This window comes from Bipolaris maydis, assembly GCF_028858645.1.
Source record: "Bipolaris maydis strain C4 unplaced genomic scaffold PSV08scaffold_1, whole genome shotgun sequence".
NCBI lineage: Eukaryota > Fungi > Ascomycota > Dothideomycetes > Pleosporales > Pleosporaceae > Bipolaris > Bipolaris maydis.
This window is the reverse complement of record NW_027093857.1, coordinates 3,149,473-3,164,371: the sequence shown is the minus strand read 5'-3', so window position 1 is coordinate 3,164,371 and position 14,899 is coordinate 3,149,473. Positions and strand designations below refer to the sequence as shown.

General features: G+C 51.2%; 5 protein-coding genes across 5 annotated transcripts; 3 read left to right on the top strand and 2 right to left on the bottom strand.

Annotated features, from left to right (window-relative positions):
- Window positions 1-147: 147 nt before the first annotated feature.
- On the top strand, window positions 148-4,668 carry PSV08DRAFT_169826 (uncharacterized protein; the record flags this gene model as incomplete). Its single annotated transcript, XM_014219980.2, has 6 exons — window positions 148-295; window positions 348-2,947; window positions 3,000-3,759; window positions 3,975-4,273; window positions 4,328-4,395; window positions 4,476-4,668. 6 exons carry the CDS (start codon window positions 148-150, stop codon window positions 4,666-4,668), a joined length of 4,068 nt encoding a protein of 1,355 aa, XP_014075455.1.
- Window positions 4,669-5,612: 944 nt separating this feature from the next.
- On the top strand, window positions 5,613-7,857 carry PSV08DRAFT_358424 (major facilitator superfamily domain-containing protein; the record flags this gene model as incomplete). The annotated part of the gene is made up of 6 exons (XM_014219979.1): window positions 5,613-5,754; window positions 5,858-6,081; window positions 6,135-6,174; window positions 6,232-6,602; window positions 6,659-6,989; window positions 7,056-7,857. The coding sequence occupies 6 exons, from the start codon at window positions 5,613-5,615 to the stop codon at window positions 7,757-7,759; spliced, it is 1,812 nt and encodes a 603-aa protein (XP_014075454.1). The 3' UTR covers window positions 7,760-7,857.
- Window positions 7,858-8,104: 247 nt separating this feature from the next.
- Window positions 8,105-9,277, top strand: PSV08DRAFT_214575 (uncharacterized protein). Its single transcript, XM_014219978.2, has one exon. The coding sequence runs from the start codon at window positions 8,150-8,152 to the stop codon at window positions 9,173-9,175; it is 1,026 nt and encodes a 341-aa protein (XP_014075453.1). The 5' UTR covers window positions 8,105-8,149; the 3' UTR covers window positions 9,176-9,277.
- A 447-nt stretch (window positions 9,278-9,724) lies between these two features.
- Window positions 9,725-10,342, bottom strand: PSV08DRAFT_346662 (40S ribosomal protein eS25; the record flags this gene model as incomplete). The annotated part of the gene is made up of 4 exons (XM_014219977.2): window positions 9,725-9,750; window positions 9,850-10,059; window positions 10,218-10,272; window positions 10,340-10,342. The coding sequence occupies 4 exons, from the start codon at window positions 10,340-10,342 to the stop codon at window positions 9,725-9,727; spliced, it is 294 nt and encodes a 97-aa protein (XP_014075452.2).
- Window positions 10,343-11,777: 1,435 nt separating this feature from the next.
- PSV08DRAFT_243062 (uncharacterized protein) lies at window positions 11,778-14,416 on the bottom strand (the record flags this gene model as incomplete). The annotated part of the gene is made up of 5 exons (XM_014219976.1): window positions 11,778-11,825; window positions 11,879-12,228; window positions 12,277-13,108; window positions 13,158-14,136; window positions 14,340-14,416. The coding sequence occupies 5 exons, from the start codon at window positions 14,414-14,416 to the stop codon at window positions 11,778-11,780; spliced, it is 2,286 nt and encodes a 761-aa protein (XP_014075451.1).
- Window positions 14,417-14,899: the final 483 nt, after the last annotated feature.

Here is a 14,899-nt window from a genome sequence, read left to right as displayed (position 1 = left end):
TAGGCGGCCCTAATTGGTGGGCTGGGCTACTATGGAGCATGGGAAGCGCGATACATGGTACATAGCTTGCCAGGCTCCCGACTACACATCCACCCACAATGACATCCAAGGCATAGCCGGTCATGGCGCATGTGATGCTTCAACACCATGGCAGAAGCATCTTCCCAATCGCAGCTGTCCGGGCGGTGTCCCTCGCAACACGGCCCCTACATCCTCCGCAAGCTCGTCGCCAACCTGCCACTGGCCGCTGATGGCGCCTCCGACAATGTCCGCATCACCTGCGTAGAGGTGTCGGGTGTGTATATCCCATTATCTCTAGCCATCCTGGAGCTTGCTGACCTATGAAGACGGTAATCTCTACGTCGGTACTTCGGCCGCCGAGATCCTTCACTTTGTTCTACTGCCACCCGAGTCCAACGATCCTGCTGAAGAACCCACGGCCATCATCGCCTCAAGGTTGGAGCCTCCGCACAACGATCCCAATGGACCCGGTGTACAACAGATCCTGCTCCTTCCCAGCATCAACAAGGCCTGCGTGCTTTGCAACAATACCTTATCGCTGTACTCGCTCCCTGAATTGAGCCCAGACTCAACCTTCAAGCCCATCGGATGTCTCTGGGTCGGAGGTGTGGACCTCAACCAAGACCTAGATGCACCGTCTGAAGATGGCGTTGTGGTGGTCATTGGGCTGAAGAAGCGATTGCGACTGGTGCAGATATCCGAGAACTCGCCCCCAAAAGCCATCAAAGCAATTGAGTATGGAGGCTGCTTGGTATCAGTGCGCCGCGATACCTTTTCGTGTGCCGCCGATGCCCACTCCTATGCGCTTCTTGATGTGGTGCACCAGCAGAAAATTGGCCTCTTTCCCATCTCATCCTTGGATCCAGATGTTGGTGACGTAGGTGGGGCCGCCGAACATCTGGCTACCGTGCCGAATGCGCCATCCAGAAGTATCTCTTCAGCTAGTCCACAGCCGCGTCTGGAAGAACAGCATGGTCATGTGAGAAGTACAAGTCTGAGTGTTCTCGGCTTGAGTGGTCACACCTCCCGCACCGCAAGCCCGCGTCCTGCAGCGCAACGATATGGCTTTGATGTACCAGAGTCGTTGTCTCGTGATATGTCGCCAGCCCCAGCACGGTCATCCTTCGAGAGAACAGACCGAGCATCTAGTCAATCTCGGGCCGGCGCAACTTCGCCCGACAAACCTCTGCCTGCACCTCCTTCAGAAAATAACCAGCCCCAAGAGGAGCCTTCACTGCCTGAGCCGCCTCGTTTCATTCCGCTGAAACCTCATGTCGCATCGCCTAATCCAAATGAGTTCCTGCTTACAGTGGGTACTACACCCACTGATCAAGGAGTTGGTATGTTTGTAAATCTTGATGGTGACATGTGTCGCGGAAGCATTCAGTTCAGCAGTTATCCCGACGCCATTGCGGTAGATGGGTCTGGAGTAGACATGTCCGGATCTATGGGTACAAACATGAACGTTGAGGAGGGCTACGTGTTAGCTGTTGTGCATCGAGAACATGACGGTACCCTGGCCTATGGCGTGGAGATTCAACGGTGGGACGTAGATCCAAGTGATGGGGAAGTTGATAAATACTGGCTCGACTTCAGTCCACTGGGACTCACATTGGATGACAGCCGCTCCTACATCTCAGCTCCAGTCGGTATGCGTACTGTAGTTCGACCTTATGACCTGGTCATCCCAGAAGTAGGCGCAAAACTTACCGTGCAGCCACTGCAACTAGAGTCTTCTGCGAACACTTCAGGAAAATCCGCTGAAAAGCCAGAAGCTCAAACAAAAGCAGATCGGGATTTTGTTGAGCGCCTCTCAAGGTTACAGTCGCAAACTGTTATTTGGGCTGGAGATCAGATTTGGTGGACCGTACGCAATCCACTGGTGACTCGTCTAGATGCTCGGATTGAGGAGGCTCAATATGCCACCCAAGGAGATAGGACGCGTATACAGCCGAGTCGAGCATTACTGGAGAAACTGCTTGGCGACATACGCGGGCAGGAGCCACGCAATGAGTCAGAGTACCTCAGTCTCATTTACATCCGCCAAAAGGCCTCGCTCATGCTCTTCATGGACGTGGTTCTCCGCACCAAGACAAACATTATCATATTCGAGAATGAAAAGCGCATCACTGAGCAAGCACTGATTGAGGGTGAAATGGATCCACGGGTTGTCCTGAGTCTAATGCCTATTCTCAATAAGGAGGTAGTCCAAGGGTCCGATGGCATACAGATATATGGCGGAATCACGACCGTGGTAGAACAGTTTCTGCGTCAAATTGACTTTTCCGCCATGTCGACGAACGCCAATGGGCCGTTTGGGGACAACCTGCTACATTTCGTCAAGCGCTATCTTCAATTCTGGAAGAGGCGGAAAGGAATGGCAAGCGTAACAAACGACCCTCATGTTTTCAAGACTATTGATGCAGCACTGCTTCACATCCTTCTGCTCTTGGACCAGGGGACTTCAAAGGGGACATCAAGCCCAGGTAGCCACCGAGCAGAGCTTTACGAACTTGTTGATAGAGAAGTCGAATGTTTTGACAGAGCTGTCGAACTACTCGAACAATTCGAGCGTCTCTACGTACTTAGTCGGTTATACCAAGGTAATTGCAAAGCTTCTGTCAAATCATCCAAGGTGCTTGCAACCTGGAGGCGGATAATTGAAGGCGAAGAAGACCGGGGCGGCGAGCTTGTAGATGGCGAGGTCAAAGTGCGAGAATACTTGAGCAAAATTCGCGATCAAACACTGGTCGAAGAGTACGGCGCATGGCTCGCAAATCGAAACCCCAAGCTCGGCGTCCAGGTCTTTGCTGATGACCAGAGCAGGGTCAGATTTGATCCTGCACGAGCTGTTGATTTACTAAGAGAGAAGGCACCAGGTGCCGTCAAAGAGTACCTGGAGTACCTTGTGTTCGGAAGCAAGAAGGTTTGTTTAGAAAGCCGATATTTGCCGATATTTTCACTAACATCATTTGCAGCATCCACAATACGTGAACGAACTGATTGCTTTCTATCTTGATACAGTCATCAGCGAGCTGGAGAAGAATCCCGAGTCGCGCGCTACGTTATCCGAGGGCTACGAGACATACCGTATCCTCGAGCCACCCAAGCCCACGTACTACTTGTTCATAAGTGACAATGCTAGTGATGTCGAGTGGTGTCGCGCCAGACTCCGCCTACTTCAGTTGCTTGGCGAGACTTCGTCTTACGATGTCAATGCAGTGCTGTCGCGTCTACAGCCCTATGAGCAAGAGCTTGTCTCTGAGATGATCATTTTGAACGGCCGGCAGGAGAGACACGAAGAAGCTTTGAAACTACTCACCCACGGCCTCGGCGACTACGATACCGCCATAAACTACTGCCTTTACGGCTATGCATCCATCCATCGCCCTGTAACAACTGGTAGCCCCCCTGTTTCGCTCAATCAGATTCCCACTCGTGCAGAGCAATCTCGTTTGTTCAGAGTCCTCTTGCAAGAGTTCTTGAATATTGAGGATCTCTCTCAGCGTGTCGAGCGCACGAGTGAACTGCTTGAACGTTTCGGCGGCTGGCTTGATGTAGCTGATGTTTTGGCGATTGTGCCAGACGAATGGTCCGTGAATGCGTTTTCTGGGTTCTTAATTCACGCTCTTCGTAAGTTGGTTAGAGACAAAGCAGAAAGTGATATTCTGCGGGCGCTCAGCGATGCTCAAAATAGCCAGATGAGCAGTGAACTGGTGGAAAAGCGAGATGAGCTGGGTGCGACATTCGAGAGAGTTGCCTAGGTCGGGTACATATGGATTGGGTATATTTAGCGAATCTTAATATAAGAAATACTTTGTAAACAAGTTCCAGAATTGAACTGTAGTGAAAATCGGTAAACATCTCGGACCAACCATGAAGATGGTTCATGCCTGGCCCGCGATGGTCTTGGCGTTTGCATATCCGAAGGCACGAACAACACTCCAGTCTAGACACCGACGCTTCAAACGCCGCAGCTAGGTCTGCACACCCTTGCTTCAATACGAAATCAAATTGTCTATTGCACGAGCAGCCACAACACCAAAATGCAGCGCCGCATGGTAAGGAGCATAATTTTCACATTGTGTTCGGCAGTCCGGCGCTAATCAGGTGGCAGCTCACCAAAGACGACGAGGCCTCAGCGCAGAGCGAGGATCTCGAGGTGCGACGTGAGGATCAAGAGAAGATCAACAGATTCAGTTCTCTGCACCAAAAGGAAGAGATTCTCGAGGAAGAGCTGCGGGCGAAGATTGTACGCCCCAGTTACTTTCTTTGGATTTTCCCTTAAACTAACCAGCAATCACAGAAAGAGAAGGAAGACCTTGAGGAAATCTCGGGTGAACTAGAGCTTGTTGATGAGGAAGAGAAAGTACCGTAAGTTGTTCCATGTGAACTATATTTATTTTCCTTGTTATTCAAAACGAGGTGGATCATACACTAATCAACAAAAACAGATACAAAGTTGGCGACTGCTTCATCTCATTACCCCAGCCCCAAGTTCTCGAACTCCTCAGCTCATCAACCGAGACCATCGAAGGCGAAGTCGACGCCCTCAAGACGAAGCTCGAGGGCATCCAAGAAGAGATGGGAGAGCTAAAGAAGGCCCTCTACGGCCGTTTCGGCCGCAGCATCAACCTAGAGACCTAAAAAAAAAGTTTTAGTAGTCCACAAAGCATCTAGATTTTTCTACAATCTTCCCTCCTACGACTTATGACTGTAGCGAATCATTACAGAAAAAAAGAAGAGAAGACGCATTTTCTAGATACTCCCAGTTCCGAGGTTCATTATTACCCCGACTCCGACCTCGGAATTCGCACCGTTACACCATCGGACTAGCAACGCGCACCTCGTGCAGACCGAAAAACATATGCACAGATACGTACGTGACTCAAACTCTTGGCACACACACACATTATGTATGAGCTGGCCCTTTTTTCTTCCTTCTCCACCCATGGAACACAGCCCAGAACACCGTACTAAAGAATTAATTTCTGCAACAACCCGACTGATTGCATACGCCCTATGAAATACAAGCCTTGCTTCTCCTTCACTACGCAACGGCTCAATGGGCATACTGGCAACCCCGTTAAGCCGGTTTGTTGCTCAAACGGCGCCAGCCCCACACTTCCTTGAGATATGGGCTAGGCGCTATGATGGATCCCCGCTTCCCTAATCCAATCTAGAATCGAGATTATGCAGTCATTTATAAATCATAGCGCCATGTATCTGCACCCGTTGACGATCGTTGCTTGCACTTGGGAGAAAGCGGGCGGGTCTAATGCCGAAGTAGCGGTGGTGCTCTGCATGGTCCCATCGGGTACTGGGTATTGGAATACCCGTTTTATTTCCCTTTGTTTTTTCCCTTACTTTACAATTTGAGCGCTGCCCTACATGGCTTTTCAAAAATAACTTTTCCGATATTTTTTGGGGCTCTCAATCTTCTTCTCTCTTTGGCGAGTGACTTTTGCTTGGTGTGAGTGACGAGCAGACTACGCCAGTTGAACCAATCCCTATTATTATTATTGCTGTTGCTCTTTTTTAATTGTCGGTTGAAAAGTAGAAGGAAGAGGGGAAATAATTTCTCGGGGAGGATGGAGTCCGGGGCTGATCTTGAAAAAAGTTATTCCCGGGAGCAACAGGGTGTTGGGCCTACTCACGAGGCTATCACATCGCCGGTTGCGCTGGTGAGAAGTTTTACCTCAAAGAGTCAGAGGAGTCTGAGCAGACAGCGGTGTATGTATTTTGTTTCACCTTTTCTTCTTGATTTCTCTTTTTTCTTAAGAGAGGGGAAATTTGGAGTCGGTAGGAGAGTTGACTTACTGACGGATATACTTAGCCGGCGTGGACACTGCGCGTGCAGCACGCTTGAAAGAACTCAATAAAGACGTTGATGAATCTGATGTCGAGAACGAAGATGTCATTGAAAGAGTCGAGTCACGAGTATCGAGTTCGCACAACGGGACGAGTGCACCGTCCGAGACATCGAGTGAGCATGGTCAACCGCGGCGTGTCTTGAGATTTGAAGATGGGGATCCCGAGAACCCAGATAACTGGGGTCGTGTGAGCAGAATAACGGTTTATACTTGTTGGTATAGTGCTGATGTTATGTGCAGTGGAAGAAAATTTATGCCGTCTTCGTTGCAATCATAAGTGGTAAGCATTCACCTTCCTCACACCCCAATTTTCCTTGCTCAAACTAAGCATATCCAGTCATGAACAGCACCATGAGCTCAAGTCTAGCAGCTGGAGCCACAGGCCCTATATCCCGCCATTTCAACGAGTACAACCAGTACATGCTCGTTCTCCCTACCTCCATGTACCTCGTTGGGTACGCATTCGGTCCTATGCTATGGGGCCCACTGTCTGAGAGCTACGGCCGCAAAGGCACAATGGTGATATCGTTTTTCATCTTGACAGTCTTTTCAATTGCTTCGGCGCTTTCGCCCAACTTTGGCGCTCTGGTCGTGTTCAGGTTCCTCGTTGGTGTAGGCGGGAGCTGTGCGATTAGCGTTGTTGGTGGTATCTGTGCGGATATTTATCATGACCCAAAACAACGCGGTAGAAGTATGGCAATATTTATGGTATGTTTTTTCTCTGTTATGTATTCAAGGGTTCATTTTCTGATCTTGTGAGTTAGGCTGCGACGACATTTGGTCCTATATTAGGACCCCCGATATCGGGTTTCGTTGCCGTGGTCAACTGGAGTTGGGCTTTTTGGGTTGGAGCCATCTTCGCAGGCGCGACATGGCCTATTTTCTACTTCTTCGATGAGACGTATGGCCCAACGATTTTGAAGCGTCGCGCTCAACGGTTACGCAAGGAGACGGGTGACGAGAGCATCGTTGCACCACTGGAGCTGGAGAAAACGGACTTGAATCACCTTGTTACGGTAATCTTAACGAGGCCAATACGAATGGTCATCTTTGAGCCACTCGTCCTTTTTACTTGCTTGTACTTGAGCTACGCATGTAAGTTCGCGTCGTCATTTTCTTTCACCTGTACACATCCGCGGCTGATGCTTACAAAAAATGCAGATTCCATATTCTATATTTTCATGCAATCCTACCCCATTATCTTCACAGGAACATATGGTTTCAACGCCGGAGAAATGGGTCTGGCATTCCTACCTATTGGCGTTGGAGCCACCATCTCTGCAGGCATCTACCTTGCCTGGGACTGGTATCTTGCGCGCGCCCAGCGTCTACAGCGCCCCTGGTCGCAACGTGAGGAAATGCGTCGACTCCCCCTTGCATGCATTGCAGGCCCCTTTTTCGTCATCAGTGCTTTCTGGCTAGGCTGGACGGCGCGAAAGGACATCCACTGGATTGTGCCCGTACTTGCTGGAGTCCTATTTGGCATGGGCTATTTATGTCTTTTCATGGCTCTTCTAAACTACCTTGTCGACGCATACGAAATATTTGCCGCCTCGGCCATGGCTGCTGCTTCGCTATCTCGATCATCATTTGGGGCAATATTGCCGTTTGCCACGAAGCCCATGTATAGGGCTATGGGTGTACCGTGGGCGACGAGCCTTCTGGGGTTTTTCTCGCTAGCCCTGTGCGTGGTGCCGTTTGTGTTCGTCAAATGGGGTGAAAAGATGAGGGATAAGAGTAAATTTTGTCAGTACTTGAGACAGAAGAAGATAGAAGAGGAAGAGGAGAGGGAAAGGGAGCGAAGGAAAAAGGGGGGAGTGGTAGAGGCTGAGGTGGGCGAGGTTAAGGGGAAAGAATATGTATGAGTTGTTCGCACCAGTTGCTCCAACATATCGATTTGCAACTGCTGTCATGCTGTTTGGATTTAAAAATGCTAAGTTTTTGGCCGAATCAATCAAGGTCTCAAAAGTCAATGAAGTGGATTCATTTATGTCAAAGCAAAGTGTAGAAAAATCAAGTGCGCGAAGAGCAGCCAGCATTTGTACTGGCAGCTATATCGTAGTAGCAACTGCATAGCATATGATTTGGAAACAGCCACCACCGAATAGCCATTACTACATGAGGACAATGGTGGGGGCTGGTATACCATGCGGGGTAGCCTTACACTGCAAGCTGAACAACGTCATATGATGCACATTCAATGGCCCTTCATCTTACCTTTATCCCTCCTCACCACCAGCCTCGGCACAGGCAAGATGCACCGACGACTCGAGCACCAACCAGACAAAGGCGGCGCAATGGGCAGCGCAAAGTCTCTCTTACCATTACCCTTTGCACAACCAGCAGCTGCCAAACAAACACCAGATGATTCACCGGCTCCCTCAAACATCACATCTTCAAGCAAAGACCCGTACAAGGCAGCTAAGGAAGCACTGGACCGTGATGGCTTCGTCGTCCTCTCCGCATCTCTCTTCCCCTCGTTCGATCTGGATGCCCTTCGCGCCGCAGCCTCACGCATGACCACGGCAGCACGAGAAGGAAAATGGCCCTACATCCGTACCCTACCCAAGCAATTCCCGCCCTGGCCCCAAGATCCCTCAGACGGTATATGGGGCGTGCAGCACCTGCTCCACCCATCCAACCCCGATCATCTTGTCTTCGCAAAATCCTACTTCGACAGCGAACTCCTGAAATACGTTGCCGCGCTGATCGGATGTGGCGAAGACGACTTAACCATGGAGCTGTACAACATGCTTGTACGGCCAGACAAAGAGTTTAGTCTACGGTGGCACAGAGACGACATTGCTGCGACGGCCACGGCCGAAGAGGAACTGGAGCGGTTGCAGAAACCAGGTCATCACGCTCAGTGGAATCTGGCCTTGTACGATGACAGCAGTCTTGTGCTCGTCCCTGGATCGCATAAACGCGCACGTACACATGTCGAGCGCAATGCGGACCCTTATGAAGCAAATATGCCCGGTCAAATCACCGTGAAGCTAAAGGCGGGCGAAGTGGCATTTTACAATAACAATATTCTTCATCGTGGCGTCTACGATTGCACAAAGGAGAGAATGACGTTGCATGGTAGTATTGGGACTCCACTGGCGGGCAGTCAGCGAGCGAGGAATGTACTGCAACATGGTGTGGGGGAATGGGCCAAGGAATATGACTTTGAAGGATTCGAGCCTGGGATGGCGGAGCGAGCGAAGAAGATGCGAGAGAGACTAGTGGAAATGGGAGAGAAGAGTGGAGACGTTGGCTTCTTCTCAAAGGATGAATAATTTTGGCAATACCTCCCGGTGGTTCCTCGTTTTTGGGGTCTATCCTAACCTTCCTCTTCATCCCAATAGTTGTAATCCTTCGAATTGAACTCTCTTCCTCATCCATGCTCACAGTACCCACCAACGGTCTGATAATGGGACCGATAGCACGTATAAGTAGTGTCCGTACAAGGTTATCTGCTGTATCCGAGACGTAGTCACGCCACGCATATTCAATGTTGGACCAAAAATCATCATCCTTTGCAGACACACACACACACACATCATGATAGAATGATAGTCACGGAAGGTTCGGGCCATTTCAGTTTGGGTGTTTCGGATATCTTTTTCATTCAGTACGTAACCGGCACATCCCATGAACTCCAGGTGCTGTACCTGAGCCCGCTCCTCTCATTTCATGTCCCGCTGTGAAGCTTGCATCCCAATATAGTGACCCGTTCATTTCATGAAGACGCCGATCGGAAATGGAAAGAGGAATGCCGTTGAAAAACTGAAAGAGGTGTCCCGAGTCTCGCGTTTGGATTCATTGACTTGTCCGTAAACGCAAATTTACTCGGCGTCGCCAATCGCTCGGGCTAGGCATTGTTAGTTTGTTTTCAACGGTTTACTCCCCAAGGCCCAATTCATATGGAGCCGAAGAGGGTAATATCACGAAAACTAAATGGCGGACATACTGTAGATGCTGAGCTTGGAGTGACCGACAACCTTCTTGATCTGACCGTTGGCCTCGAGGTCGGCAAGCGCCTTTCGTGCGAGCGAGCCGTTGATCTTCAGACGATCGACAAGGGTGGCAACGGTGATGAGGCGGTAGGACTGGACATCCTTCTGGAGCTTGTCGTTGGTGGTCTTGTCGAGAACGACGGCGTGCTGGGCCTTGTCCTTGACTGCGGGTTTGTCAGTGGCGTTTCTTCATTATGGAACCCGGAATGTGCGCAAAAGGCCGTGGGAAGGAATGGGGCTCTCAAAAGATGATTTCGCGTATGGTAGGATATTCTCGGTGTGTGTAGAGGTGCTGGATGGTGCGTATTGCGGTATCACATACCCTTGCCCTTAGACCACTTCTTCTTTTGCTTCTTGCCTCCAGTTGCTGCAGGTGCCTTGGAAATAGTCAGCGTCCATTCTTTCCCTCACCCCTTCAATAGGTTATTCGGCGACAGGACATACCATTTTGTCGGATGTGTGTGGTTGCTGAGGAGAGACCGACAAGCTGAGCCGACACCAATTTCGTGTCCGGTGCGCGATCTTGGCGCGCTAAGTCAGCGGTCAAGCGAGCGATATGATCACGTGATATTCATCCGCCAGTCCATTCATCTTCCTTGGTCAGCACCATTTGCAACGGTCTTGCACCAGCTTACTATCCGTGCATCGATTTGATAATACCCCTTGTATGAGTTTTCACAACCAAGGATGCAGCCAGCACGTGCGTTCTATGTCGTCACTTGCACTTGCTACAAACATATATTTAGCAACACTTGCGCTATCCGTTCCTGGCTTCACTCCTTTCTGCCCCTTGAATCCCTTGGCACGGCTGTCGAGCACCACATTGTCGTATTCCAAAAGCGGTGATCAGGCGACTGTTTTAAGGTTGCGGACATGCTGCCACATGCGATACTTTCGATGAATCAAAAGACTAGCGCGTATATCGCCTGCCGTTACACTCACCCCCACGTATGGCTGTATTGACGTTCTTGAACGGGAAGGTGTGGTTCGCGTGATCAAAAGTATTTTTTGCGGGGCGGTATTGACAGGTGTGGGGTTATCAGAGTGTTGCTGGCAGATGAAGTGAGTGCCGGGCATGTGTGTAAACTGCCCAGATTTGTGCAAGGTATCGGAGATTGACCTCGACGGCTAATTGCCGTGACTTGGACACGTACGGGTCTGACCGTTAATGCGCTGCGACAAATGTCGAATGAGTGTACGAGCTGTTAAGTGTCAAGGGGACTTGGTCGAGAAGACGGAGCATCCGTTAGTGCTCCAATCTCAAGATGTGGCGAATGGATGATCAATATTGGAGCGAGACTACTGCCAGCCCAGGCAATTATCCCAACAAAAGATTGTCTATACAGTAAAACACAAAACATAGGAACATGGAGTGTCGCCTTCCAATTACTGCAATTATACAGCTATTCGGCACAAGCCAACTACCAAGGACCCTTGCGCCCCCAAGTACTTCCTACCTCTCCTTACACAGTTTTCTCCACGATATATGCAGCGCAGAGACTACCCAACAATGATTGTAACTGAGACAAGGAGACTAACAAGAGAATGACAAGCTTGACGGTAAAAGAAAAAGGACGTCAACATACGACTGAGACCCACAGAAAGAGATGAAGGCAAGGGAAGGTAATTCCAGCTAAAACTTTCTCCTCCCATCTTTTGTGATTTTTTTCCCTTGCCAACAGGCTTGCAGAAACCTCCAATGCAAGCAGGGCGGTCTCCTCTACGTGATTGCAAATGCTCGCTAAGATGGAAGAACAAGTCCGTGGTAACCAGAACAGGGAACAGGGCTGACAAGTGGTGAATGCTGGTGGCTCAAATCCACAAGTGCAACAATGAGAGGAATTCGCCAAGACGCCATGTCCAAATGGTGGATGCATAATCATTAAAAGAAATGGGTGTGGGGTTTCGAGAGTTCGTGAACTTCCATCTCCTGTGGGGAGGGTTAGCAAATCTTTCCGAGAGCATCGTAGAGACAATGCGTACCATTTTGAAGGAGTTGAGTTCTTCCTTGATTTGTTGCGCAAGCATCGGCGTCAGCCTATTACACGTGGCAATGTCACCTCTGCGGTCGTAGTCTTGCGGTGACCATGCGTCGTGAAACTGAATGCGTGGGCTGAAGCTGATATTGCGCATACCACCATGAGGCGTGGTTGGAAGACTTCTGGTGCTGCCGTTGTGAATACGAGGTGGCTTTGCAAAGTAGTCGTCGGTGCGGGATTGTCCAACTTCTGTTTTTGGAGTGGCGGGAGAACTGGACCTCGACGAGCCTACGTTAGGAAGACTGTCTTCAGGTCTTATTACTGGAGAATTCGACTCGGAACTAGTACCAGTACCTGGTTCATTGTTAGCAGTTGCATGTGCAAAAGATACAGAGTACCCACGTTTCAAAATACCCTTTTTCATCGAAGAAAGAACCTCGGCACGGTCGCGTTCAGACCCAACAATGCTCTTCCTGGAAATAGAATCACTACCCGAGACTGAAGGGTCAACAATCTCTGCGGTCTGTCCAGCATCGATCGAGTTGCGCTCAAGTCTTGGGTAGCCAGTGCCTCCCCGAGTCTGTGTCTGCGGGTGGGCGTTGACGTTAACCTTGTGTCTCTCGGCCTCAACAGTGACGAGAGACACTTGACCAACACTAGGTCTGATGGGGCCATCAGCAGCAGGAACACCAATAACTGACTTGGGTCTGAAGAGACCCTTGATCGATTTGGTACCCTTTTTCATTCCATGACCCATTTTGCGAAGCATAACCGACGCAGAAGATGCAGCAGACTGTATGGACAAGTTGTCCGTGGAGCCGACGCCACCCTGGCCAGAGTAAATGCCAGCCCCGATACCTGCAGCCTCTTGCTTTGCGATAATGGCTGCTTGCTCAGCATCTTCATCATTCTGATACTGGCCCTTTCTCAACCTTGCGCGTTCGACCGAGATGCTATTCTCAGCAGAAGCACGTCGGAGTTCAGCGGCACTGCCAAAGGAGAACGCCCTGCGCAGACGGGACTTCATACCCTTGTCCTTGTCGTTGACAGCACTGAGCTGCTGCATCGCGGCACTGGACGTCGCCTCTGGCTTGGCTTGGCCCGGAGACTCTGACGGAGAGATGGGATGTGACAGAGGGGAGGGAGCCCGACGTCTGTTCGGCTCAGTTGCTTTGCCGGAGTTGCCTCCTGCTACGGAGGCGTAGCTGCGTTGTGTGTTTGCAGCAGGCCGAGACTGCAATTTATATTAGCACGATTATGTGTGGTGTGTTGGCTAGACTCACCTGTGATCTCGACGAATTGTTGGACGACGCACTGCCTGCGCTGCCCTGTCGTTCATGACTCTGACTTGAGGCAGGACGACTTCCGGCGCGGCCAGAACTGGATGGTCTAGTAACGTTTTGGTTCAACACTGGAGGTTGACCTGCGGATGGGCTGGTCTGCAATGATGCTTTGCTCGGGGTGATATTCTCCCCTTCTAGTCCGTTGAAACTGCGCCTTCTGTATCGTTTAGCCTGGTCCGTACCGCCTGTGCGAACAGTATCATCGGCGCTGTTGGCTCGGTTGTGGGCGGGTTTCGATGGCTGTGGCAAGCTGACAGCACCTGATGTGCCGTTTGGCGTTGATTGTGAAGGTGCCGCCTGAGAGTTTCCTTCAGGTGCGGAGCGCTGTGTTGGGGTAGTGGAGCCAGTGGGTACGCTATTTGACGAATCTGACCTTCCGGCGCCACGTCGATACCGCCCTGGCGATGGCTTCACTGGCGATTCGCCAACAGAAAACGAAAGATCAAGATTGGTGGAGGAGAGAGTGAGTGATGGCGCAATGCTGTCGATAGGCTTCTTGGCATCGCTGTCGTCTTTGGCGGCTACAGCCGTCCCGGCCGAGGAACGATTGGAAGACCCTGATGTGGATACAGTGGAGTCGGATGAAGAAGATGGGTGGGAGGGATGACCTAGACGGGCCTGGCTGGCGGGAGCCGGGAGTTGCTGCAGGCCTTGGGGGGAAGGTGCCGAGACGGACCTGTTCTCCTGGCGCAGTTGCGGCGTGCTGCTAAAGGCATATGGGGCTATGGGTGCGGCGGCTGTTCTGTATCCTGTAGGTGCAGAATTCGCGCTGTGCTCCTTGCGTGGCATCTGCGACGGGCGCGGCTGTTGCTGGGTGGAGTGGGTGGGCGTGTTTTTGTAGGCATCGGACGACGAGTATGGCATTGTATGAGGTCCTGTCGTCTGGATGACTGACGTGAGTACCTGAGCCATCGGTGGCCTGTGAGGGTAACGGCTGTTAGGAGCTCGATGGGGGGATCAGCTATAGGCTCGTCGACTGCGATAGTAGCAGTACCGGCAGCGGCAGCGACCGAAATGAGCAAGCGAAAACCTGTCAAGCATCACAAGGTTAGCATGATGGTTGGATGGGTGCGAACGGGCGGTGAGTGGTAGGTGGTGGAGCGATGTGGACTGAGGACAGACAGAATCGCGGAACCGAGGCGGGCGAGCAGGAGCAGGAGCAGGAGCAGGAGAGCAGCGGGTTCAAGGGATGAGGGCATTGGTGATGCAGCCATGAGGCTGTAGGTCGGCAGTGGTGACGGGCTTCGAGGGGACTGTATACCTGGGAGTGAAAGGAAAGCAGCGCAAAGGTATTAAAACAGTAAATAGAAAGAGAAGGTCGTCGAGCGCTTGGAAGGCTGTCGTGAATCGACGGAGATGGCAGCGTGTACCAAGCCTCCCGAGCAGTCCCTCAAGCCTGCATTGGTCGGTATACGAGAGTGGGCCGTCTGCTGCTGGAAACGACGAGCGATTCAAGAAGCAAGCAGAAAAGGAAAATAATAGAGGGAGTGTAGGGTTGGCGGTCGCGGTGAAGAGTTGAGGTTGTCAGGCAAAGGGGCCGCACTAGTCGGGGAGCACGCACGGGCGCGCTGCTAGGAGACTCTCAATTAGCTTCTCACGCCAGAAGACAACGGGGCACGTTGCCTCTGCTCTCCACGGTGCCACGGTCAAGGTCACGGCCAGGTCACGGGGTTTCTGTGCAC